Genomic DNA, 25,000 nt, shown 5'->3' with positions numbered 1-25,000 from the left:
CTTAATTGGAAACTATAAATTAACCCTATATGAGTGAGGATGCTCTTGTGATGGATTGGCAACTTGTCGCGGGCTGAAAAGTGAATCAAATTAAAGACATTTATTAGTTGACTAAAGAAGACACTGACACCTGAAAAAGTGGTGAAATTTTGTGTTTCTGCTCGCATGGACTGGGTGTTGGGCAGGGTCATGGGGTCCAGCGATTATGGGGCATCTGTTGGTGAAGAAATTCACTAATCTTGACTTTGCCGATGATGCTGTGATTTTCTCCATTTGAGTCAATGGAAGCTCTGATGAGGGCTATTGAAAGACTAAGTGAGGAGTCTGAGTGTTTGGGCTTGCGAGTGTCCTGGATAAAAACCAACATCCAGGCCTTTAATGACCTCTTCGGCACAGCCATCAGCAGTGTCTGTCTGTAGAGAGAGTGTTGAATGCATTGAGAGGTTTACTTACCTCGGCAATAACATTTATGTTTCCGGGAACTATTCCTATGAAGTCAGTAGACAAACTGGGAGAGCATGGGGGTCTTGAGGTCGTTGGAAAGGAGTGTGTGGTACTCCTGATATCTTTCCAACGGATGAAGGTTTGAAGTCTTTAGATCTTGGTGGTTCCTGTTTTGGTATATGGTTGTGAGACATGGATGCTATCCAGTGACCTGAGATGAAGACTGGAAACCTTTGGTGCTGTGTCTCTTCGGAGAATCCTTGGGTACCGCTGGTTTGAATTTGCATGGAATGAGCGATTGCTCATGGAGTCCTGAAAGAGACACACTACCTACTTTATGAGGGAATTACAGCACTATGGCCATGTCTTGTGATTCCCAGAGGATGATTCAGCTCGCAGGATCCTCATTGCTGAAGGCCCAAGTGGCTGGACAAGGCTAAAGGGACTCCCATGTAACACCTGGTAGTGGCAGATAGATGGTCAATTCCAGGTAGTGGGACTGGACCGTGTGTCTGCCTGGGAGGTTGCCAACCAAGATGCAGCAACACACTGTACCAGGGCATGCTCCCCAACCTGACCTAAATCACTTATATTTCTGACTCACTGAAGACACCCGAGAGCTCTTCTCAAACAGCAAGACACTTCAATTATAAATCATGTATTCATTTTAAGACACACTCCTTGATGTACCGCCTTAATGCAAGTGAGGAGGACTATCTGAGATGTGTCTTGAAATGCGTCATCGAACAGCAGTTTATAAAAGAGTACTTTGTCCGTCTTACATTGATAGCATGTCTCTCCACTTATTCATTATGATTTGTACAGTAAATTTATTTTTAAAGACAAACTCCTAATTTTCCTTAAATGATAAAAGGAAAGACAATATAAAAAGTTATTTAAAAATATATAAAAATTAAAATAAATGGCACCTACCCCTTGTGAATACTTAAATTGTAAACATTTCCTTTTACTTTCTTTTTTTATTCATATATCTTTAAAACTGCAATGCATTATAGAATATAGATAAAGACAAAACAGACATGAAAGAAAATATTCCTTGTACATGTACTGTACCAGTCATAGCAGGCAGGTGATTCCTATTTATATTGCAAATGCAAGGTCTTCATGTGGGAGATGGGTATTCCCAGAAACTCCTAAACTGTATGTGAGTCAGAAGAACTATTTTGAAAGGCAAATTAAAAACAGGTCCAGCATCAGGACACAACATTCTGTTTAATCCGCTAACTTCATATTCAAAGTTGTTTATTTGTTTGTAGTATGAGAAGTATGAATTAATAAATACACTGCACAGACACAGATAACTTACCATAAGCCTGTAAACTCTATTTACTATCTAACCACTAAATCATTTCTGACTCATGGTTGACCTGATTTCCTTGACAATGTCTTTTAGTTCAGGCAGCTGAAAGAATTAAAAATACAAATATGAACCAACAATTATCTGAAAATTACTGGTTTTAAGTCTTTTTTTGAAGGTTCTGGAATAATTAGATTAAAACTTCTAATGCTTTATTAGTAATCTAGACTAATATACTGCACACTTAAAATGTACTTCTTTCTCACAAACAGTGCATAATTAAAAGCTGTGTCGTTTAATGCTTCAGTCTGTGAGTAAACAGACTCTTTTTCTGGCTTGAGATACGGTAGCTAGGAAAGGCTTATACCAAGTTTCAAGCTGTTGTCATGGTCATTATTTACACATTAACATGCTTACTGTATTGGCCTGCTTGACAATACAAGCTAAACTAAGTGTACTCTGTATTAAACAAACCATACTATCAGGAAGCAAATGAGCAAACCAAATGCATTGTGTGCAATTCATGAATTCAATAAATTGTTTACAAAAGAAATATTTAAAAAACATAAATCTATAAAAGATTAATTAAGTAGAATGAACCCAAAATGGGTTTATGAAATTTCGGAGTTAAGAAAAAAAAAACAGACCAGAATGCAGAATGCAATACATTAGTTCTTCTCAGACATTTCCATAAAGTGAATCCAATATACAGTACTGTATTTTTTGGGCTCAGAAGAGAGTGCACATCTATAGAACACTAACAGGAAACCCATGTACTGTATTTGTGCCAAAGTGTTATGAATTAAGGGTTTTGGACATTACCAATTTCATTTTGTACTTTTTTCTACACTTATTTGCATTTTTTGCTTGCTGTCAATTTCTATCATTATTTTTAGTGATTATTTGCAGTGGTTTTATATTTATTGTGGACGCTGCCATTCAGTATGTTTGAAGATGGCACCAGCCATATTGTTGTTGACAATGCTACTACATTGTTATCACACGATGACCAGGAAGATGTGCTGCTTGTCACCATCACTGCCATCATTTCATAGTTTAAACACTACACTTACCTAATACCTTATTGATCCAAAGGTAGACCCCCAAATAGTCTGACTTTAGCAATGTTTTAAAAACCACAACTAATATTCATCACTTTAAATAAAATTATGATACACAATTTATAGGCATTTGATGTTCAGTACAATACCCTTATCCACCTGGACCAACAGCTATTCAGTCAAACTGGCATTTTCTAACTTCAAAGGCCAATTTTCTTATATAATACGCTACCGTGTCTGTCCATTTGTCTGTCCAGGATTTTAAATCACCTGTAGCTTGCACACCGTTTGACCTATTGACCTGAAATTTGGCACACTATGTGACGTCTACTATCTGCTTTCGGGGTGATGATTGACCTCCAAGGTCAAAGATCAATCCAGGAAGTTCAAGGTCAAAAATCAAATAACCTGTAGACTGAAATTTGGTAGATATATATTCCACTGAAACTCTGCACTACAGCTTTATATTAAAAGCGAAGAGTTTTGGAATTATTACTCTTTTTATTTTTATTTTATTGTAGAATAAACTCTCGGTAGTAGGGCGGCCGCGTGGTGGATGTATATGGGCGCCGTTCTCATCCCTACCACCTTCATTGTCACTTCCCCTGCCTCTCCATATCTCAAATCATTCTTGAGGCAGATAGCTAGAGGGCATCATTGCTACCATCTTCGCCATCACTTTCTCTACCTCTTCATGTCTTAAATCATTCTTGAGGCAGACTGAAGACTTAAGTGCCAGCTTAAGTGAAAAATTAAGGAAAACATAGTACTAAGTAATTGCAACACAAAAACTGACTTAATTAGTTTTAATATGAAAAGATGCCAACAAAAGAATGCCCAGAGAGGACTGGGCGGTCTCGTGGCCTGGAACCCCTGCAGATTTTATTTTTTTCTCCAGCCGTCTGGAGTTTTTTTTTGTTTTTTCTGTCCTCCCTGGCCATCGGATCATACTCTTATTCTATGTTAACTAATGTTGTCTTATTTTAATTTCTTACTTTGTCTTTTATTTTTCTTTTCTTCATTATGTAAATCACTTTGAGCTACTTTTTTGTATGAAAATGTGCTATATAAATAAATGTTGTTGTTGTTGTTGTAGACAACAGAAGAGAAGAAGCGGGCCGCTAGCATGGAGAAAACAAGAGCTGCTCAGGAAGCAGCAAGCCGGAGTATGGTCAAGTCAAGTGTATTCACTGCGCGTTATCGTGCAGTACGCAGTTACTGGTGTGATATAATTTAGATAGCAACAATGTTTAAAAGTATGTTGAGCCATTCACTCACTGATCTACCTGTATAAAGACGAAACACATTTGTGAGGAAAACACTTCTCAAAAACAACATACCAGCAACTACAACTTCTTAACTGCTGTTGGTATCTGGGATGGCATTATTCTGATGGATTCATTGCTTTAAGCCGCTTTTACTATAATCCATGCCGATTATCTGAATGGACCAACTTGAATTGGGACTTTCCACATCACACTTGTTGAGTGTTTGTGCTTCTGTGCCCATTGCAGTCATAGAGTCTGGTTTTGTGATAGTAAAAATGAAACCTAGTCACTTTCAATGCTATTTCAGATGCACAAAATCAATTTAGACATGAATTAAGACTGAATGATAGTTTGTACATTCTAACTTGGCCATTTGCACACCATTGTTTTTATTACCCATATTTTTGTTATTTTTTTCAGTTGTTCGACCATTCTGTATCATGTTATTTAACCCAAAACTATTTTACATAAAAACAGTTAAGTCATAGCCACCACTTATGTCACACTTTTTGCACAGTTTCCAGTTTAAACACAGACATCATGGCTTGTAGGGAGATTGCAAACCTCTGGGTAACTTGGGTTGTGTCCTTGGTTTCCCAAAGCACAAGCTCTGTCTCTGCTACAGTCAACAATAAACCCAAAAGAGGACAACTCAGAACAAATGGTTATCTCTAGCAGTCAGTTAAACTGCAACTGTATACTGAAAAGAAACTTTGAGTTTCACCTTCTGCTCTTCTTAGTGATCCACTCTATGTCTAGTAGAGGTTGGCAGTATGAAATACTAGAGGCAAAGGAAAAAAGCAGATACACAATGTTTCAGAAATATTTTCTGCTATAATATGTCATCATAGATAAAAGTCGAAGATGCAACTTCAAAATTCAAAAAAACTCTTCAAAAGACACATCTTCCTTTTTACTTATGTTATGTGGACACTATTGGCAGCATGCATTTTTGGCTTTCTATGTGTTAAAAACTCCAAAGAGGATTATGGGGCAAGTGGGCAGGAGAGTCAAAGAGAAGGTCTTTCAGAGGTGAGTGAATTTTAGACAGTGTGGTGCCTGGCGGGCGTCCATGCCTGGCCGGGACGCCCAGGAGGAGTGGAGGAGGGCTTGTGCCTCCTCTACGACACGAGAGGGCATCCTCCCTGGTGGCTTTGGGGACCACGGGTACGGAGCTTGGAAGCTCAACCCTGTAGGGGCCCGTGGTCACTGCCAGGGGGCGCCCCAATGCCTTGGGAGTGTTGGCCCTCAGTACTTCCGCCACACCGGGAAGTAATGGGGGGAAGAGACTTGAAGACACCCGGTGGACTTCCGGCTTCACCATGGGAGCTTCCACCACACAGGGGTGTGGCTATGAGCCCTCAGGATCCACCTGGAGTCCTTCCGGGGGGAATAAAAGGGGCCGCCTCCCTCCAGTCAACAGCGAGAGTCAGGTGGAAGAGGACGAAGCTTGGTGGAGAGGAGTGGAGGCGGACCAGAGACTGATAAGGCATTGTGTGGTGGCCAGGACTTAAAGGGGTGATTGGTGCCGAGGCACTGGGTATGTGCACTGTATATAGTGTGAATAAACACGTGTGTGGGAAAACCATCATGTCTGCCTGTCTGTGTCCGGGCTGTTCCCCACAACAGTTTTAGCAACCTGCACACACTTTAGTAAAAAACTTTAATTTTAAAAAAATGTGCTTTAGTAAAATATGATAGTTATTTCTTTTTATGTTTGATAATAGCAATACATGAAGTCTTCTGAGCAGTTTCTCTTCTGCCCCTTGTGCTTTGTTCAAATAATATAAATAACAACCTAGACTGGGCTGTAACAAAGCTCCACAAGTAAGGAAAAGGACTTAGTCCTTGAGGGAAAAAAAGAATAAAAACAAGAAAAATAAATAAGGCAGTGACTAATTAGCACACAACTTTCAAAGTATTGTAGAAAAAAATAATGTTCATTGTAACATTTGCATATAAAATTGAGTAAATTATGAAACTGGCATGTCAATAAGGAATACTTGTAAATGATTTAAAAGTGTGGCTTTTATTTTCTATGTCACTATTTACAAGCAAAATCATTCTTCTGCAGAAAAACCAACAACTATATACACCAGCTGAATAATTTATAATGGCAAACCACTTTATAATTTACTTTTTTGCATACATTGCGTCTTCACAATTCGAGGAAGGCAAGGTTAACTCAGAGATGTCCACACAGGGAGTCAGTGATAAATTATGAACATGCAACTGTGTGACTACCAGCCTGTACCCTTGGCCATTAATCCACTCTGGCTACCTAAAACGAGCACATTTTCAGAAACATCTACTCATGTCAGCTTTAGAAACTGTGCATCCTCTGATAAAACATGCAAATAGTACAGTAGAAGCTGCAGGAAGCAGAATTCTGCATCTTAGCAACATGCAGGACCAACTTCACAAAAGAACATACACACAAACTAAATTGCAACCGGAATTAAATAGTGATGACGCTATCATTAAAGATCATTTTCCAGTGATGTGGTGTATTAATCTTATAGTTTCAATCTTTCTGTACACTTAAAATTATCAATCTACATCTACAAAATTTTCCACTTGCTAACTAGAATCCAACAAGGCAGAAGGAATACAGACATTTTAGGCAGCATATCAATGATAATAACAAGGCAATGAAATTCTTAACAAAAATAAATCAGATAAACTTTATTTTCCATCAGAAGCAGAAAAAATGACTATCTTCACTTAACAATGTGGTCTTAGTAATATTAACAAACACAAAAAAAGCAATTAAACAGTCTAGATCAGGGGTCGCCAGCTCCGGTCCTGCAGGTTTTCATTCTAACCCTTTTCTTATTGAGTGACCTGTTTTTGCAGCTAATTAACTTCTTTTGAATTCATCGTAATTGACTTAGTCTTGAAGACTCAGACACCTTAACTGTTTCTTTTTCCTTAACTAGCAGCCAAACAATAATGAGACACAAAATGAGCCAAAACAACTGGTGTCCATCATACAATATGTGAAAATAAAGATGAAGGTCTCAGGAATGTTTGTCTTCTCAGGTCTAATGCACCATGAGAGCAGCAACAAATCATGAAACTAAAGAACGGGTTTACTTAACAACAAGAATTGGCATCTCATTAAGCAGCTGGTTGGAGTGAAATTGGTTGGAGTTTGACACCCTCACTTAGTTGGTCTTCTGTTGGCTCACTCACTTCACATTTCATTTCTGTTTGATTGCCATTTAAGGAAAGAAATGTTAAGTTATTTAGGGGAGCAAATCTTAAAAAAGCAATTCAATTAAAACAAATTCACAAGAAGTTAATTAGCAGCACAAACAGGGCACTTGTTACAAAAAGGGTTAGAATGAAAACCAGGGTGGTCCTCCAGGACTGGACTTGGCGACCCCTGGTCTAAATAAGCAAATATTTATTTGAGCATGAATATATCAGTAGACATTGTAGCCAAATGGTTAAGTAGCTGACATAGAAACCACAAGGCTTCAGCCTTTAAATCCCATTGTTTGGCTGTTTAGGCAAACCCAAGCAGCTCACATAACGTGTCTTGAAACATGAGTTATAAAAGTGAAAAAAGTGTTGCACTGAAAATGTTAAATTCTTCAGGATTGTGCTTACCAAGAAAGAGACTCAATTACGTTTTGTACAGTAGCAGTTTAGTTAAAGTATGAAGTGCTTTTTTCTCAAAGTAGCCAATATTATGGTGGTACGTAAAAGTTATCTTGAAGAAAATTGTCAACAACAAAATAATAGCAAAGTTTGAAGTTACAAATTAAAACTGAGCATCTGCACCCAGTATCACAAACAATAGAGACTATAATCAGAGCTAGTCAAACAGTTCTTCAAAAATAATGTTTAATCATTTCAACGGTTCACTTTGTAGTTATCTGTTAACACTGTAAGATAATAAAATAAAGTCTTTCAGGGAAACTGTAAACCATAACTAAAAGAAAATAAAAATGCATCTTTTTGGCATCCCTTAGAACTCAGAAACTTATAAATTGTTTCAGCTTCCTGTTAAACTAGCATATTTCCTCCTGAAAAAATGGAAAGATTTGTGGTTATTCTGATGTTACTCCAAAAAGAGCGACAGCAAGCTTTTTTTTCTTTTTGGTCTTTCAGATTTGTATTTGTTTCCATCTGCTGTATATGTGAAATGATTAAGGGCAAATTGTTACAAAATAAATTCCACAAGTATACTTCAAGAGGCAGAAAATAAAGTTCAGTGGCATAATGCACTTTGTGCTTCTTAAGAACATTAATTAGACTTTTCGAGGTCCCCAGTTTTATTCATTATATTTCACATATTATAGCTGTTTAAGATATACACATACAGTATATGACTGTTATAGCAGCACAGATCAAGAAGTGAGATAAAAAAAAAAGAAACTTAAGTGACTGGAACCACAACATTCATATTGCTCATCAAGAGTGAAGAGTGCAATGAGGTTGAGAAAAGCACATTACCTGATAAAACTCCCGAAGCCAGGTCTTCTGCAGGTTTTCAGGCTAGAAAATAAAAGAAAGAACGTAAATGACAGTTTAGGTTTATAAAAATATTTTTACAGTATGTAATACATATGAAAACACTAAAACACAAGACATGTAGTTTCAACCATTTCAAGAACCATAAAGGGGAAAGAAACACTCTACTAAGTGCAAAGAAATCCCTGTGGCAATCATCACAAAAGGACTAGTCTTCTTCCCATGTGAACACAAAGTACAAGTTCAGCATGTTTATTGCTTGATTTGTTTAACCAATTACCACTGCAGACTACAGACAACAAATGGTTTCATTTACCTAACTTGCTGTCTAAGATGGGCTGAAAACTAGGTAAACAACGTAGACCTTAATGTTAACGTTTGCACTGCATCATCTATTGGAATGTACAGTATTTTGTAAAGCATGTAGTAATAAAATGCATTGCATTTGTCATTCCAACAGATGGCACATCTGTTATACGGCATTTGGTATGGGGCTTGTAATAGCAGTGCTAATGTGTGTAAGGCACCATCTGTTGGACAACAGAGACACAGCAACTGGAGAAACACACAGATATACAGAACACGTCCATTTATTAAGGTGGACAGGACTCCATTTACTTTACACTGAGCTTTCAAAAAGTGCATAAGCCCTTGGACAGTTTTCAAATATTGCTGAATTAATAATTATATGGTCACATGTTTATACTCGGGTTACACATTCTCTCGGTATCTCGCAGAGATTTCTTGGAGTACAGTTTTTCCAAAAATCATGTATGATATGTTCATTGGAAAAATCTAAATTGGTCCTGTGCAACTATGATTGGGGTTACAATAAACTGGTGACGCATCTAAGACTGTTTTTTTCCTTGCTCATAGTGCTATTTTAACTGTATTATTATTATTATTATATGTTAATTTTGTATGTTAGACTCACATGCTGAAACTGCATTTTTTTCACTGTTACAATTTACAAATTAGCTGCAGTACAGATTGTCAAATGCATTAAAGGTGTTTTCACACCTACCTCGTTTTGGGAAGTTGTTTTAAACTCTGGAGCTATTTTCCTTGTAGTCCAGATTAGGTAGATGTGATTGCGTCAATCACACTGAGTTGTAGATGAAAACAACCAGACCAAGGACCCTTTAGAAATGTCAGTCTCAGGGAGGTAAAAGTGAACCCTGGACCAGTTTGCATGAACGCAAAACTTTTGTTAAACGTAATTAGACAATTTCAAGATAATGAGTCAAGGGTTACCATGGAGCAATGACAAGGTGCGATGCCTTCACTGTATGCCCCCAGCATAGTTTGCCATCTTCTATAGAGTCACTTAGATGAAATGTGTACTTTCTATAGCACATGAAGCAGTGCATAATTTTCATGTACTCTTCTACTTATCAAAGAATAGGCATTCTGCTCACAAGGCTGTGTTCAGTAAACAAAAAACATAATTATTGCAAATGCGGATGACGCAAAATCACTGCTGTTGTTGACCCTCCATTGTGTTTTTTTCCAGGAAAAATTGTTCTTATCCAAAGAAAGCAGTTCACATCACATCAATGGGGTATTTGTTTTTATGATTTGATTCACTTAAAATTCTGCTATGTGAAACATAACCTAAAGATTTAAATAAAGTAACCAATCATGTCATGATTCTGCACAAAGCATTAGTGCATTACAAGAAATGTTAACACTGCAATCCACTGAAAGAACACATACTCAAAGCTCACAATGGAAATGTTTAGTGGATTAATTATTCACCCACTTTAAATACTGCTTGGTCCCAATTTTGGCTTGTTATTCTTAATGAAGTTGACATAGCATTCTTAAGCTGCATGGGTATTAATGTTGAACTCCAATCATTTAGATGACCATGGACTGTTAAAAGTGTTGCAAGTAGAATGCTGACTAAGAAACTCAAGGACGTTCACCTACTTTCACATTGTGTTTTAGATCACTGCCCTGCTTGCTAAGAGATGTATTTTTGCCCTGACATTAACATTGTTAAATAAGATTCCTTGCAGTAGCTGCCTATACCTTGTTAACCATTTTTCTACAAGTTTGTCAGACGCTGCTCAAATACAACCACCACCATATAGCGCGACTCTGTAACCACCATTCAGCACAGGAGAAATGATACTGTGCGCAAAACAAGCAGATTTTGGTTCACACCAGATATATAATTATTTTCTGCAAGAATAAATTTTTGTCTAACATTGACTACAAAGTCCCTTCCTTAAGAGTATTACCCTTGGATCATATTCATCAAATAACAGATTACATTTTTAGAAGTATTTCCGACTGGATGAGTAGTAACTTTCTAAACTAAGTAAGGAAAAAAACAGAAATCTTAGTGATGGGAAAATATGGATATAGCAATTAGAGGTATTAGAAATAAACTTGATCCCTTAGGCTTAAAAGTCAAGACAAAGATAAAGAATTTTGGGGTAATTATTGACTCTAACCCTAAACTTTAAATCGCATATTAACCAGATTACAGTACTGTACTATGACTGCATTATTTCACTTAAGGAAAAAAGCAAAAGTTAGACCTCTTATAACTTTACAAGATGCTGAAAAATTAGCTCACAATTTTGTTTTTAGTCAACTAGATTACTGTAATGTACTCCTAACAGGACAACCTTAGACAGACATCAATCAGCTATAATTAGTGCAGAATGCAGCAGACACAATTTTAACTAGGAAACAAAACTTCCAGCACATCTCTCCACTTTTAGTGTTATTACATTGGTTACCCATGTCATTCAGAATTGACTTTAAAATACTACTCATGGATTGTAAAGCCTTAAATAATCAATGTTTTGTCTTTTATTTTGGAATGCCTGTCCCCCTACACTCTAAGTCGTAACCTTAGATCTTCAAATGGAATCTGTTTATATTTCTAAGAGCCAAGCTTAAAAGAAGTGGTGAGATGGTCTTTTGCTGTGGTGTACCTAAAATCTGGAATACCAGTAGAAATTCGGCAGGCCAATACTGTGGAACATTTAAAAAAACTGGTAAAAATTCATTATTTTAATATGACTTTTTCGTAACTACATTTTAGTTGCATTCCGGGTTAATTATATGGGCATAGAATTAGCATATTCTTCAGGCATTCACAATCTTCACTAATCTCTACTATTCTCTGCTGTCTTTTTCAGTTCTTTTGTAGTAACGATCTACTCCACCATCACCTGATCAAGGCACCATGCAGCCCCCTGCATTGATGGAATGAGGGTGGGTGTCCCAGCTGTCCACAAGACCAACATCATCATATACTATCATGTAAAGCAGGAAAACAAAGAGGACTGATTTAAGAATATTTATGTTACGTAGAATGCCCAGTCAGTTGGGCCCCTGCAGATTTTGTTTTTTTTCTCCAGCCTAAATGGAGTTTTTTTTGTTATTTCTGTTCTCTTGAACATCTGACCTTACCTTTTTTATTACTTATTCTTTAACTAGCTGTGTAAGCCCGTGCTGTAAAAAGCGCGGGCTCCTAGAAACTAAAATAAAATAAAATTGAAATGATGTTTCATTTTATGGACGTGCTCATCCCCCTTGTCTGTCAGCAGCTAAGCGAGTTTCACTCTCGGAGGTTTCATTTTGCTGATGTGCTCGCCTCACTTTTGTATTAGCGGCTAAGCAAGTTTGTCTTTCGTCGGCGGTTTCACTTTGGTGACGGAGTCGCTTTCTTTCAGCTTCATGCTATAGTCTCGTACTTATTTCTTCTTCCGACTCGTTAACTTGGGCCCGCCTTGCCGGCTCTTTGAGCTTCATGCTGTAGCCTCGCACTTCCAGCCGAATAGACAGAAACACACACTTCCACGCGTAGACATTTATATAAAAGATATTATTGCCTAATTTTATTTGTTTTTCTTTTCATGTAACTTATTTTGTCATCTTGAAAAGCACTTTCAGCTACACAGTTTGTATGAAAATGTGCTATATAAATAAATGTTGTTGATTTTTTTTTTCTTAAGTACGGTAGTAGCTTCTTTCTGGTACTGTGCATTATGCAGTGTTCTCATTGATTGTTCTCTCAAGTACTAAACTGCACCTCATTTAAAGTAAATATCAGGCTGACTTCACACACTTCTTCATTTGACTCCAGAACTTTGGTTAATGGCATTTTCTATGCAAGGTTGGTATAATGTGGATTCTACGTCTTAATTATTGAGCTAGCAGTGTTCACTAGGGATCACTGAAGTGTTTGGTAGGTTTGCTATCCTTCTTCAAATCAATGCCACTTAATTAATTTATCACTGAATTTCTTACAAACCTTTGATCTTTATTTCTAAATCTTTCCTTCAGAGTCACTGCCTAATTAGTAATCCTTAGGATGGCAAGGGAGTTTCTCCCGAATTTGTAAAAATCCCATAACTTGGTGCTATGAGAATATAACAGCTCAAAAAGATAAATTTAGTTCAAACTTATTTTAAATATCAGTACGTGCTTCATTTCTCTTTGCTTTGAAAAATGTTGAGCATGTTTCATTTTGTGAAATATTTGAAAAAGTGTCATAAATAAATGATGATAATTAACAGAATGTGGGATTAGTGCAATGGTCTGAGTATAATATCTGATAAATGTCAGAGGTGCAGAAAACATCACATATAAAAACACTGATTTACTGCATTATTTAATTATCAAAATCAACCAGAATGATTAGCTCTGATTGAGAGATCAAAGATTAAAGAAAAGCTTGACAAATGTTCTACAGAATCAGCCTGGTATCTTGACAGGCAAAACGTTGTAAAATTTTGACACTGTCATGCACTCATGTTTGTTGTCTAACTGGAAAAAAAACTGATGTACACTGATTCACATTGATCATAACATGCTTCATTTTTTTAAATGGGCAAATAACTGGAATGGGATCCACTTCTTTCATATAAGTTACCCTCAACAGTCCAAGAACATGCTGTTACATCAACCTGTTGTGCATGTGAACACTAAATGGGTCTTGCTGCTAAAGGAATAGCCATTGGTTTCTCTTGACCCTAAACCAAGAAAATCAAAAATAAAAAATGGATACTGAGAGAAAATTTCACTGTCTAGCAAATTATAGCAAGCAGTAAATGAAGATTTTCATATTTTAGATCTGAAATGTTAATGAGAAGAACTTTCAATCACAAAACAGCACTGTAACTGTTCTGTCTAAGTAGACAAAGATTTTTTTTAGTATTACTTTAAAGGACCAGGAGAAAACCACAAACCAAAATCGTGCAAGAATCAAAAAACAGGAAAGAAGTCGGCCTTCTGTCAAAAAAGGTGTGAAACAAAAATCAAATTTAAAACTTCAGAAATGAAGCCAGAAAAGCACCAAAGAAACAATGACTAGAGAATAACACATTTTACCAGTCTCAGATGCAGAGTAGTACACATGCCAGTCTTTATATGATCACGCCGATGATGTGACATGTAGTGTAACCCCATGGGATTCTACCACACAATGTCAAGGCAATCACCAACCCCACTGTCAGACAATGGCAGTACTCACAAGAAAAACAAAATGGTGTCTAAGAATAACAGTACAAACTTGCTCAGAGAGTCTTAAATCACAAAATAAACATGTAAATTGAATTACTTAGGTGTCAAAACCTCATAAAAGATGTACGGATTACCCTAAACAGTTCAATGAAAGACAAGAAAAATTAAATCAGGGACCCAATCATGACAATAACTAGGAAATGTATAGCAGCTACAGCAGATAAGGACTCTAAACTACACAAGCAGAAAAAAAAAGCTCTGGCAACTGGACAGGACTGCTTTCAGAACTTTAACAAAACTTATAAGGGCAAATGAGCTCTCTTAAAGTAATTGTGCCCTGATGAGTGTTTAAGGCAGATTTACTTGTAGAAACACAAAATAAATATGCAGCAGAGGCTGAAAGCATTTACTGAAAACCTTATTTGGATAAAGGTATCAAATTAAGATGTCTTCTCAAAATGATCTTGTTATTATTAATACACTGTGGACCAGTTTAGTGCATTGAAATGATGGTCATATCTAAAGATGAAATTACATACTGTATAATAACGATAATCTTTGTGTGGTATTACAAATACATAACTGATCAACAAGTATTGTGGTACAGATATCTGCTATTTCTATGTTTCTGTTTTAAACATGTTTAAGTGTATGGTTTGTGTGTGTGTGTGTGTGTGTGTGTGTGTGTGTGTGTGTGTGAGAGAGTTAACATGCTTCAGGACTGCTTCCTACCTTATAGTACAGCAAAGCCAGACCTATAATATTCTAGAGACAACCATGAGTGAATTTTGCTTAAAAGTGGATGGGAACAATTAGATGGGACTCTGAGTGTCATAATTCTAATCGAACACCTCATGAAAGCTGTGCTAAAGGAAGAGGAAGTGATTTTAAACTGTAAACTGCAGTGGTGCTCTTGTTAACTTAGTCCAAACGACAGCAAGCTTCTGATTACGATGAACTGTCTATGGCTGAAAAGTCTGCTAAAAAGAGCACTATTAAACCTATAAATGTGTTAAAATTAAACATAATCTGTTGCAAGAGAAAAACCTTTCCATAAAATCAGATTCGTATTTGAAAACCCCAATTGACTAGTGGTAAAAGTGAACAATTTGCTTTCACAGGTGCTGTTTGTGTTCTGTTTCGTTCAGTTACATCAATTTCATTGGAGTTGACATAAGGTTAAAGAACTGGTGGCTATATTTGTGAAAATACGAATTGCAAAATATACATAAGAAGTAAACACAGGTGAAAAGGACGAAGAGCGAAAAAGAGGTGCAGTGTTCGGTACTCAAAATACCCAAATCAGTAAGTATGCCTAACGACATTGGCACAAGTCCAGCAGAACCACAGACAAGATTGCACACTGCACGTCTAAATGAATAAATAAAGGAAGTTAACATTACGGTCTCATTGGAGATGCAAACATGCCAGGCCAGAGTATAGCCACAGTGTTTTAACACATAGCATATCCATAGACCACAATGCTTACCTAAACTGTATTTGATGTTGTTATGCCACATACTGTAGTGATGCAACAGTCAAAGTGACAGAAGGATATTGCAGCAGACAGTAGAACTTTTCAATTTGCGAGGCCAAGTGCCTGGAGTGGTCTACGTTTGTCTGTCTCTACTGTCATTACGCTCATTATAGTACACAAATTAATCCTTACGCTTCTCTTACATTGTGCTTCTCTGTTTCTGAATGGATAACTCATTCTTAGCTTTTTATTTTCTCTCAGTATCAAGACTTTTGTTCAGTTTCTTTCGCTCTTTCCTGGTCTTTTCATAGTTATTGTATTTATTTGTCCAATACATGAGGAGAAATGGGGCACTGCAACCCCAAACATTTCATGTCCATGATCAGGAGGAAATTGGAGACGGGTTTTTAGGAAGAAATCCTGTTGGGTGGATTTAGCCGCCATACACTACAAGCTTTCTAGTGAGCTGTCCCTAGATGTGTATTCTCGTTCTGAGAATCAGGTCTGGCCCCTAGAGACTACCTGCCTCAGAAGACTGTTGGATTTAAAACAAAAAAAAAAGAAAAGAAAACAGAACATTAAAATAATGACATCCAAACTGAGGCACAACATGAAACCTAATTTAAAAGTTTGCTGTACATTGTAAAGGCAGCCTATGGTATAGACTCTGTTTTAGTGTGGTTTTGAAAGCACAAATTCTGCACAACAACAAATAAAAACTAGATTTTAGGCATTTGTGGGTTTTTAACCCAGATAAAAAAAAGCTCAAAGCTCAGCGAGAGGTTGCTCCATTACTCAGTTTTCCCATTACCTGCAAGCGAGAAATGGGCTACACGTCTCATAACTTGAGTTCTCCTCTTATCAACAAATGCATCAATCACACACACACACAAATACAAAGTATCAAAAGTTCACACATCACATATATGAGTAGCACAGTCACTTTTTTGCCATTTGGATCATTTTTTATTATGCAAGAGGAAAGTGAAAATATATAAGAAGTACAAGGAAAAACAAAACAAATATCTTTACAGTGACTCTTTTCATTAAAATTGCATACAGTACAAAGTACAAACGGAAAGAGGGTTTCTCAGTGTTGGTTCAATTAAAACTGCTCTGTTCAGATAACTTTAGTGATGGTTAGACACAGAAAATGCTTGGTAATGCTTTAAAGAGGAAACACACAAACTGTTTCACATCTGCACTCTTTCTCTTGTGGCCTCAAAAAAATAATACAATTTGTGATGATTCAAGTTTTAAAAAGGGAGAGTGAACAACTCAACTCTGACATGGATATTTTAAAAGAATTTTTTTTTCCCAGACTATATACAGAACACTTAGATGGAAATGCGACATATCCATTGCAATCAAGGAGAAGTGAAGCGGTGTTAATGAATGTGACCAGTTGTGAGTATTTAAGGTCTGTACACATTGCCACTCATTATTTAATGCTACAATCCTCTTATTTGATGAAAAATACCACTGATATTTACCATCAAACTAATATTTAAACTGACATCTATGTTAACAAATTGAAAAATAAAAAGAAAGACTTCACTAAAGGTTCCAGTGGAACAAAGCTGCTTTCTATGAGACCTTTCCGCTGCTTGCTGGGGATTTCCTACCCTTTCTTTGATGTTCCATTCTTTAGGCTAAAATGTCTTCACAATTCCTCAAGGATTTATACTAACTCACTAAAAAGACCTTATTTCAAGTTCTTCAGAGCGTCCAAACATTTTCCTTTTAAAAGGGGCATTTGTGAAAAGCTTTTTTTTTTTTTGATTATCTAAAATTATATTCATGTTCCACTTTGATTGCCTTTCTCAGCTTAAAATATGTGTTTTCACAAAGAAGACTATCATTAAAAAAATCATATAGGAAGAAAGTGATATTTAAGTCTGATATAGAAATTATAAACAAAGAAACACTGCTGAACGGTAGTATCTGGTCAATTAAAGAATAACTGTTGAATACTTTTGTGCTGCTGGCGTTGTATTCATTCATCAGTGGGCCATAACAGGCTACCTTGATGTCTCTAAAGGCACCAACACCTATAAGTGAGAAATCACAAAAATAACAGTTGCTGCAGACAATGACATATGAGGTGCTGTGTTCATTTAAACGGAGAGTGCTGACAAGTGCCAATCACTGAAAGGCTGAGGTGAAAGTGACATTTCCACTGGCTATATGTTGTGGAAGCACTCCTGGAGTTGTACATGGCAGGATCCAGGCAGCTAAGCAGTTCAGTAAACACACCTAAAATGGTAAGGTTTGTGAGAGGTTATGTATACCTAATCCTGACACAGTAATGGAAAACAACCTATAAGGGAAATGAGCCAGTTGTTCAGTGTTTTTGAGATTACTGTGGAGTCAGTCAGGAATCAGTGGTGCTTCTCAATATTTTACATAATACAGGAGATTTGTTCCCTAGACTATTATTATCAGCAAGATGATGGTATTTTATTATCAGAAACAAAAATAAATGCTTAATCCTCATCAGTGTAGCAAATAGTCTGTTCTTGGTGGCATATGATGCAATGGCAGTACACATTAATGCGGCACAAATTCATTGACACGGTCATGCATACTTCCACTATCACTCATACAGGGTTAACTGACAGTCAACATATTTGAGATGGTGAAAGAAAATCCCAGAAGTAAAACTGGCACAGATACAGAAAGAATGTTCAAAGTCCACACAAACAGCCACTAGACTTTTAAAATCGAATGTTGGAATCTAGAGCTGTGAGACCAACCTCTGTGCCACAAGGCTGCCTTTCCTATATTAGCTGATTATGGAAATCAATGGTCCACAAAGCAGTATGGGTCAGTCATAACTGATTAGATTAAACACGAAAACCAATAGTAACACACCAAAAAAGTAAACTTTCTCATGACAAAACAATGTGCAAGGATTCAAATAAGCAACATTTTTTGAATGTAAAGCCGTTTAACCAGAATGTACAGACAGAATACATATGCATTGTTTATATATGGTTTATATAAATCAACATTTCCGTAGCAGAGTGATGTGGTGACCCAGTGGTTAGAAATGCTGTCTTATAGCTCCACATTCTTCTTGATTTCGAATACCGGCCTGGACATTGCCCATGTTTACAGGTACTCTGGTTTTACTTCCACTTCTAGTTAAGTTTATTGACAACTTTAAACTGGTTCTGTATGAGTGATAATGGCTGTGAGTGTGACACATTGACATCCCATGTAGGATTGGTTTCAGCCTTGCACTTAATATTGTTGGGTAAACAACTGGATTCCCATGACTCTGAACTGAAGAAATGTATTAGGAATTGAATGGATGGATGGTACCTTTTATAGTGAACACCAAACCACTTTGACACTTAGGACTTTTGATAATGGACACATTGTGCAAGGGAAATAAAATGGCAACCTTCTACAGTTGTTTAAAATCCCTTGCGCCAGCCATTAAGTCACAATATCTGTACTACCCAGTAATTTAGTATTTCAAGATCAAATGTAATCTGCAACACATACCTTTTATAAATAAGAATTAAAAAATAGCTAATTCTTAAGATTAATATTTTGAAACCATGTAGCAGAACTGCCACTCTGCCATAGAGACTAGATGAACAATATTCTTTCTAAATACCTGTAATATAAACAGTGATATATACAGTATGAAAATACCAAAACAAAAAGCAGAAACGTGTATAATAATAGTCATTTATTTAAGACCTTTGGTTAAAAATACTTTCAGGTAATCTGCACACAATTTACAGCTAAATAGCAGGAAAATCACCCTTATGGAAGTTACAGGGAGTTTGTAGTTAAAGCTCCCTGTGTGTATACATACTATGATACAGGCTGGATGGCCTCACCCCATCACCTGAAGACCACTGTATTTACAATAGTCATTGGAAAGAAGGCAAATAAAACACAAGGATCACTTTCAGACATGATTACTTCTGTCTGAGCTACCGGTGTATTGTACTTTAATTTTCAAGGCTACAAAAATTACTTTTGTTGAAAAGTAACATAAGCAGTAATATGAAAAACCAATCAATGTTTTGCCCATACACCTGAAATATTAAACTTTCCTAAGTATAAAAATAAATATATAAATAAATAAATAAAAGTGTTATCATACCTAACCCAATGACAGAAACATGCATACAAATATCTGTTTAAAATCCATTTAGAACTCTTCATGGCAGCTAAAGCCTATCCTTGTAACAATTATGACTCTATTACACTTCAGTTATACAAATATTACAATTTCATGCTTGGCCAATTCAAGTACATTTGCTAGTCTATATACATTTGTAAAAATCTATCTTTTTTTCTGACCCACTTAATCCAGTTCATAGTCAGAGACAGCTCAGAAAACATCCCTGTAGCCTTCGGAACATAGAGTGGCATCCCATTCAGATCTGATTCCGGCTATCTCTGGGTACATCAACACACCAAGCCATATTAATTCAGACACAGTCTACTTAGACAGTGTAGGCACTCCTACACCGAGTATGGGGGCATCTTGGGGGGTTACTTGTGGCTGCAGGTTTTTATTCTAGCCATTTGCCCTTGTTTTGTGCTAATTTTAATTGACGTGCTATTTAAGACTCAGACACCTCAATTGTTTTTTTTCCCCTTAATTATCAGCCAAATATCAATAAGATAGAAAACAAGACAAAAAATGACCAACTAAACTGTTTCCATCATACAATTTCTGAAAATAAAGAAAGGTGAAGTTCTTACTAATGTTGATCTGCTAATGTTTACAAAACATTTTGACAGTTCTCTTTTAAAAAAGCAAACAACAGTTTTGGAAAACATCTGCTGTGGCAGAATGATAGCACTAACAAGCCATGAAAAATAAATAACGGGTTTACTGAACAACAAGAATCAGCTTCTAACTAAGAAACTGGTTGGAGTGAAACTGCTTGGAGTTGGAGGCCCCAACCTAGCTGTCATCTGTTGGCTCTCCTTACATCTCGTTTTTGTTTAGTTACCATTTAAGGAAAAAAAAGAATCAATTCAGAGGACAGAGTCTTCACAACCATGGCAATTAAAATGAAGGGAAAAGAAGTCAATCAACAATACAAATTGGTCACTGATGGGGAAAAGTTGCAGGAAGGAAAACCTGCAGCCACGTTAGCATTCCTGGATCAGAGTTGGACATCACTACTTCCATCCATCCATCCATTTTCCAACCCGCTGAATCTGAACACAGGGTCACGGGGGTCTGCCGGAGTCAATCCCAGCCAACACAGGGCACAAGGCAGGAACCAATCCCAGGCAGGGTGCCAACCCACCGCAGACATCACTACTTTAGACTGACAAATAAGAATTTATTTTAATAAACTTTATTTGATTTTAGGGGGAAATTTGGCTTTTCACAGAAGCTCATTAAATAAATAAGTAGATTATATGTCACAGTGAGGAATTAGTGTGTTGCTGTTAGTATGACGGCACTCCAGTAGCATTTCCTGAAACCCTTTTGCTGAATAATTTTTTGGTTTTAAGCACTCAGAGTTGGTGTGTCACAGAGAGGATGTGCACCATCATTCATAATGGCACTCAGTTTTGTTTTCATCCACTCCTTCACTGCTACCCCCTGGGAACTCCAGGCAAAAGTGAATTTTCAAATAAAGTTAAGAGGTCTATGCACCAAACTCCAATAGCAGTATTCCTCTTGGAATACAGATGAAGCATAACTGCCTGGCTATATTTGCAACAATTTCAAATCAATGCACAGACATAAAGATCAAGAAGCTGGCGTTCATCTACAGTTGCCCCAGGTGATGGTATCTTCCTAACATTTTTACACATGACCACAAGCACGATATAAATAAAGCAATCACTTCTACAATTTGTATTTACTGTATTTTCTCTACCAATAACATTTATTAACTAATAAAATAAAATGTTAAAGTAAGTTTTTATCAACATTCTCACTGTAAGGTTTTACACAATTAATCCTATTTGCTACTTGAAACAAGATTAGTTTAGTCTCGTCTCTCACCTCCACAGGACATGTGAGTCATGAAGTCGTCTCATCAGGCATAAGTATTACATTTCCTTTTTTTGGACTCAAACTCAGTAATGACAGGATTAATGAAATAGGGATTTCACACCTAAGTGACCTTAATATCTATGCATGAAGCATCTGCATTTGACAGTCTGAAGATGAGGGGAAAACTGCAACAGTGGTCCGGTGACAAGAATTATTCTGCATTCCCATTCACTTATTTTAACATGATAATTTCATGTTTATCTCCATTATCTCTGATAAGATGCTTGATTATTGTACTTCAGAAACATATGCCCCAAAACATATCCCTTTTAACTGTAACTGGGACACTTATGCAAGCTTTCAAAATTAATCTCATCTTGATGACAACCTCTAAGTGTTTCAAATACAGGTCTGAAAGCTCTAGCAATCAAAGTAGGCCATGTCTCTAAATCTCATTTCAGCTGCGCAGTTGGTCATATGAATTGCACTTTTCCGTTTCCGGAGTATGTTACCATATAGCACACACTGAAGAACGCCTCTTCTCTTTAGTAAAAAACTTCTTTGTTCTAAACTTTAATTGCTAGTGTTAATAAAAACTGTAAAAGACACCTAATGACAACCCAACAATGTGGTCTTTGTGACAAATCAATACTGTAATTAATTCTTACAAACAGATGGAAATAAAAAAGCATGTCTAGATATACAATGGTGGACAAAATTCTAGAGGCAGGAAAAGCAGCAAAAGGCAGGGCCCACTATGGTTGGTGGAGCGAAGGGCAAACACAGGCTGGCAAGAATGGTAAACACTGCCCTGCCACTGCAAAAGGGAGGACACAACCAGTGGACTGGCAAGTACTGTAACTGTAATCGATACACTAGAAAAACTATATACAGAGCTATCGGAGATCTACAGAATGGGACGTGATGTGGGAAAAAGGGAGTGCTGGAAAAAGGGTAAAAGACCTTTAGGCTGATTAAAGACAGCACATGGCCCCCGGTTAGAATGACGCAAATAGAAATGCTCCTTTAAGAGGACAAACAGCAGACATGCTGTCTTGTAAAAATGGCCTTATTGAGGCAACTGAAGATTCAGGCCACCAAAGAACACTAAAAGAAGCTTTAGCCTGGTGTCCCTGTTGCAAAAGTACAGCTCACCTCGAACCCTGAAAGAAATTTGGGGGTTTTACCACAAAACAACAGGAAGTCTAATGCTGCTTTATAGCCAGTGGCAACATGAGTCTTAAGTCAAGACTGGGAAAGGGTTTAACATTTGGACAAAAATAGATGACAGAATAAATAAAGGGACAGTAATGGACGGTGAATTATGGGAGAGTTGTTGATCCTTTCATAAGCTATAAATGGAAGTGCTCTTTGTAAAAATAAAAGTAATATTCACTGGTATAAATTAAAGTACAAATGTGTTTATAAAAATTAACTGAGCTGAACTGACAGTAGATATCGGATACAACACACACAACAGAACCAGGTGGAGAAATCTGCATTCAACCCTGGATATGCAAACTCTTCGCCTTTGCACAGATATCTGAGAGCTCACAGCAGTTTGCAAATCCTGTCTAAATGTATAATTTGTAGATTTGGTATTTTATGGAAGGTGCTATCAATGTATGAGGATTAGGTGTCCCGTTATTTGCAAATCAAGTGCAGTCGAGTGCAAATGTTATATTAGACCATAGTGGTGAAGAGTGAGCTCAGACCACAGATGAAGCTTTTGGTCTATCTACATCGCCATCCTCACTTCTGATCACAAACTAAGGGCTGTGACCCCTAAATGCTGAAGTTTTGAGAAGCCCTTTCTAGCAGATACCTACCTAAATGTAATGTCCTGCCAAATTTCAGCTTTTCAACTAAATGAGAAATAGTGTTTTTGTTAATGAGTCAATCGGTTAGTCAATGAACTTTATATTTACATACATACATACATACAATATGTATATACTGTATATTATATATACATATATATATATATATATATATATATATATATATATATATATATATATAGTGGCAAGCGAGTGGGGGTGGTACCCAGTCTGGACACCCAGGAGGACTGGAGGAGGGCTTGTACCTCCTCCAGACCATGAGGGGCGACCGCCCTGGTGGCTTTGGGGACCACAGGAACGGTGCTTAGAAGCTCAACCCTATAGGGGCCCGTGGTCACTGCCAGGGGGCACCCCAGTGCCTGTGGAGCCCTGGCCCTCAGCACTCCTGCCACACCCAGAAGTGCTGGGGGGATGAAGACCAGGGACACCTGGAGTGCTTCTGGGTGTGCAGCCGGTACTTCCGCCACACCAGGACGGGGCGGCGGAAGCTCATCAGGAGGCACCTGGAGCACATCCGGGTGTGTATAAAAGGGGCCGCCTCCCTCCATTCTATGGCTGGAGTCAGGTGGAAGAAGGACGGAAGTCGGAGGAGAGGAGTGGAGGTGGTCAGAAGAGTACAGGCATTGTGAGAGGCCAGGACTTTGGGGTGATTCGTGCTGCGGCACTGGGTTGTGTGTGTTTCACCTGTGTAAATAGTTGTAAGTAAACGTGTTGTGGTGCTTAAAATGATGTCTTCCTGTCTGTGTTTGGGCTGTTCCCCACAATATATATTGTGAACCACCATCGGGTGCTCCAGTCGCCCTAACCTGACACAGACAGGCACAGACACAAGTTCCCGGACAGCACACGTTTATTTTAATGGGGAACCACTTTTCCTTCGCTCCCCAGTACAATGCACCAAACACACATCAAATACAAAGTCCCTCCTTTTCTTCTTCTCTTTCTGCCTCCACTTCTCTCTAGCGGGCTTCATCCTCTTAATACCGACTCTGGCCTCAAATGAAGGCGGGCAGCTCCTTTAATTCAGAACCTGGGAGTGCTCCAGGTGGCTAGTTAGCAAGGTGTGGAATCAGACCCAGGTGAGGTGAAAGCCCAAAATAGCACGGCTCTGCTGTCTCCACAGCTCCCCCTAGAGGCCCCCATGGAATCCAACAGGGCTGCATCAAACTCTAACTCCCAGTGTGCCCTGCAGGAATCCATAGATAGATAGATAGATAGATAGATAGATAGATAGATAGATAGATAGATAGATAGATAGATAGATAGATAGATAGACACATCTGTTTATTCCACAAAACATCATTTCACATCAATCAGTTTTAGCCTAAATAATGAGAATTGTAGCTAGAATTTATCATACCATTTATGTAAGTCAACAATTCAAATAACTTTTTTTTTGCTTTATTCCACACAAACGCATGCTTTTATAGGTAATGGTGCAACTTGCTCCATGCCTGAACTTCCAAAAATTCTCTGCCCCCATAAAAAGAATAAATCTGGTGTTTAACTTAAAGTAGGGTGAATAATACTAATAATAATAATAGTGATTAAACTTTTAAGGAAAGGTGTCACGTGGCCAAAGCTTACACTCCTCAGGTCTCACTACCTCCACACAAGATGCCATCCAGAT

At 37.5% G+C, this 25,000-nt stretch overlaps 1 protein-coding gene across 1 annotated transcript in view; it reads right to left on the bottom strand.

The window, feature by feature from the left end:
* LOC114646921 (inositol polyphosphate-5-phosphatase A) overlaps positions 1-25,000 on the bottom strand; it is a 494,778-nt gene that overhangs the window by 325,257 nt on the left and 144,521 nt on the right. Inside the window, exon 2 of the mRNA XM_028795326.2 lies at positions 8,556-8,597. Coding sequence (XP_028651159.1) covers positions 8,556-8,597 — 42 coding nt within the window. The remainder of the gene's footprint in view (positions 1-8,555; positions 8,598-25,000) is intronic.

This window comes from Erpetoichthys calabaricus, chromosome 2, assembly GCF_900747795.2.
Source record: "Erpetoichthys calabaricus chromosome 2, fErpCal1.3, whole genome shotgun sequence".
NCBI lineage: Eukaryota > Metazoa > Chordata > Cladistia > Polypteriformes > Polypteridae > Erpetoichthys > Erpetoichthys calabaricus.
This window is presented reverse-complemented; position numbering and strand designations above follow the sequence as displayed.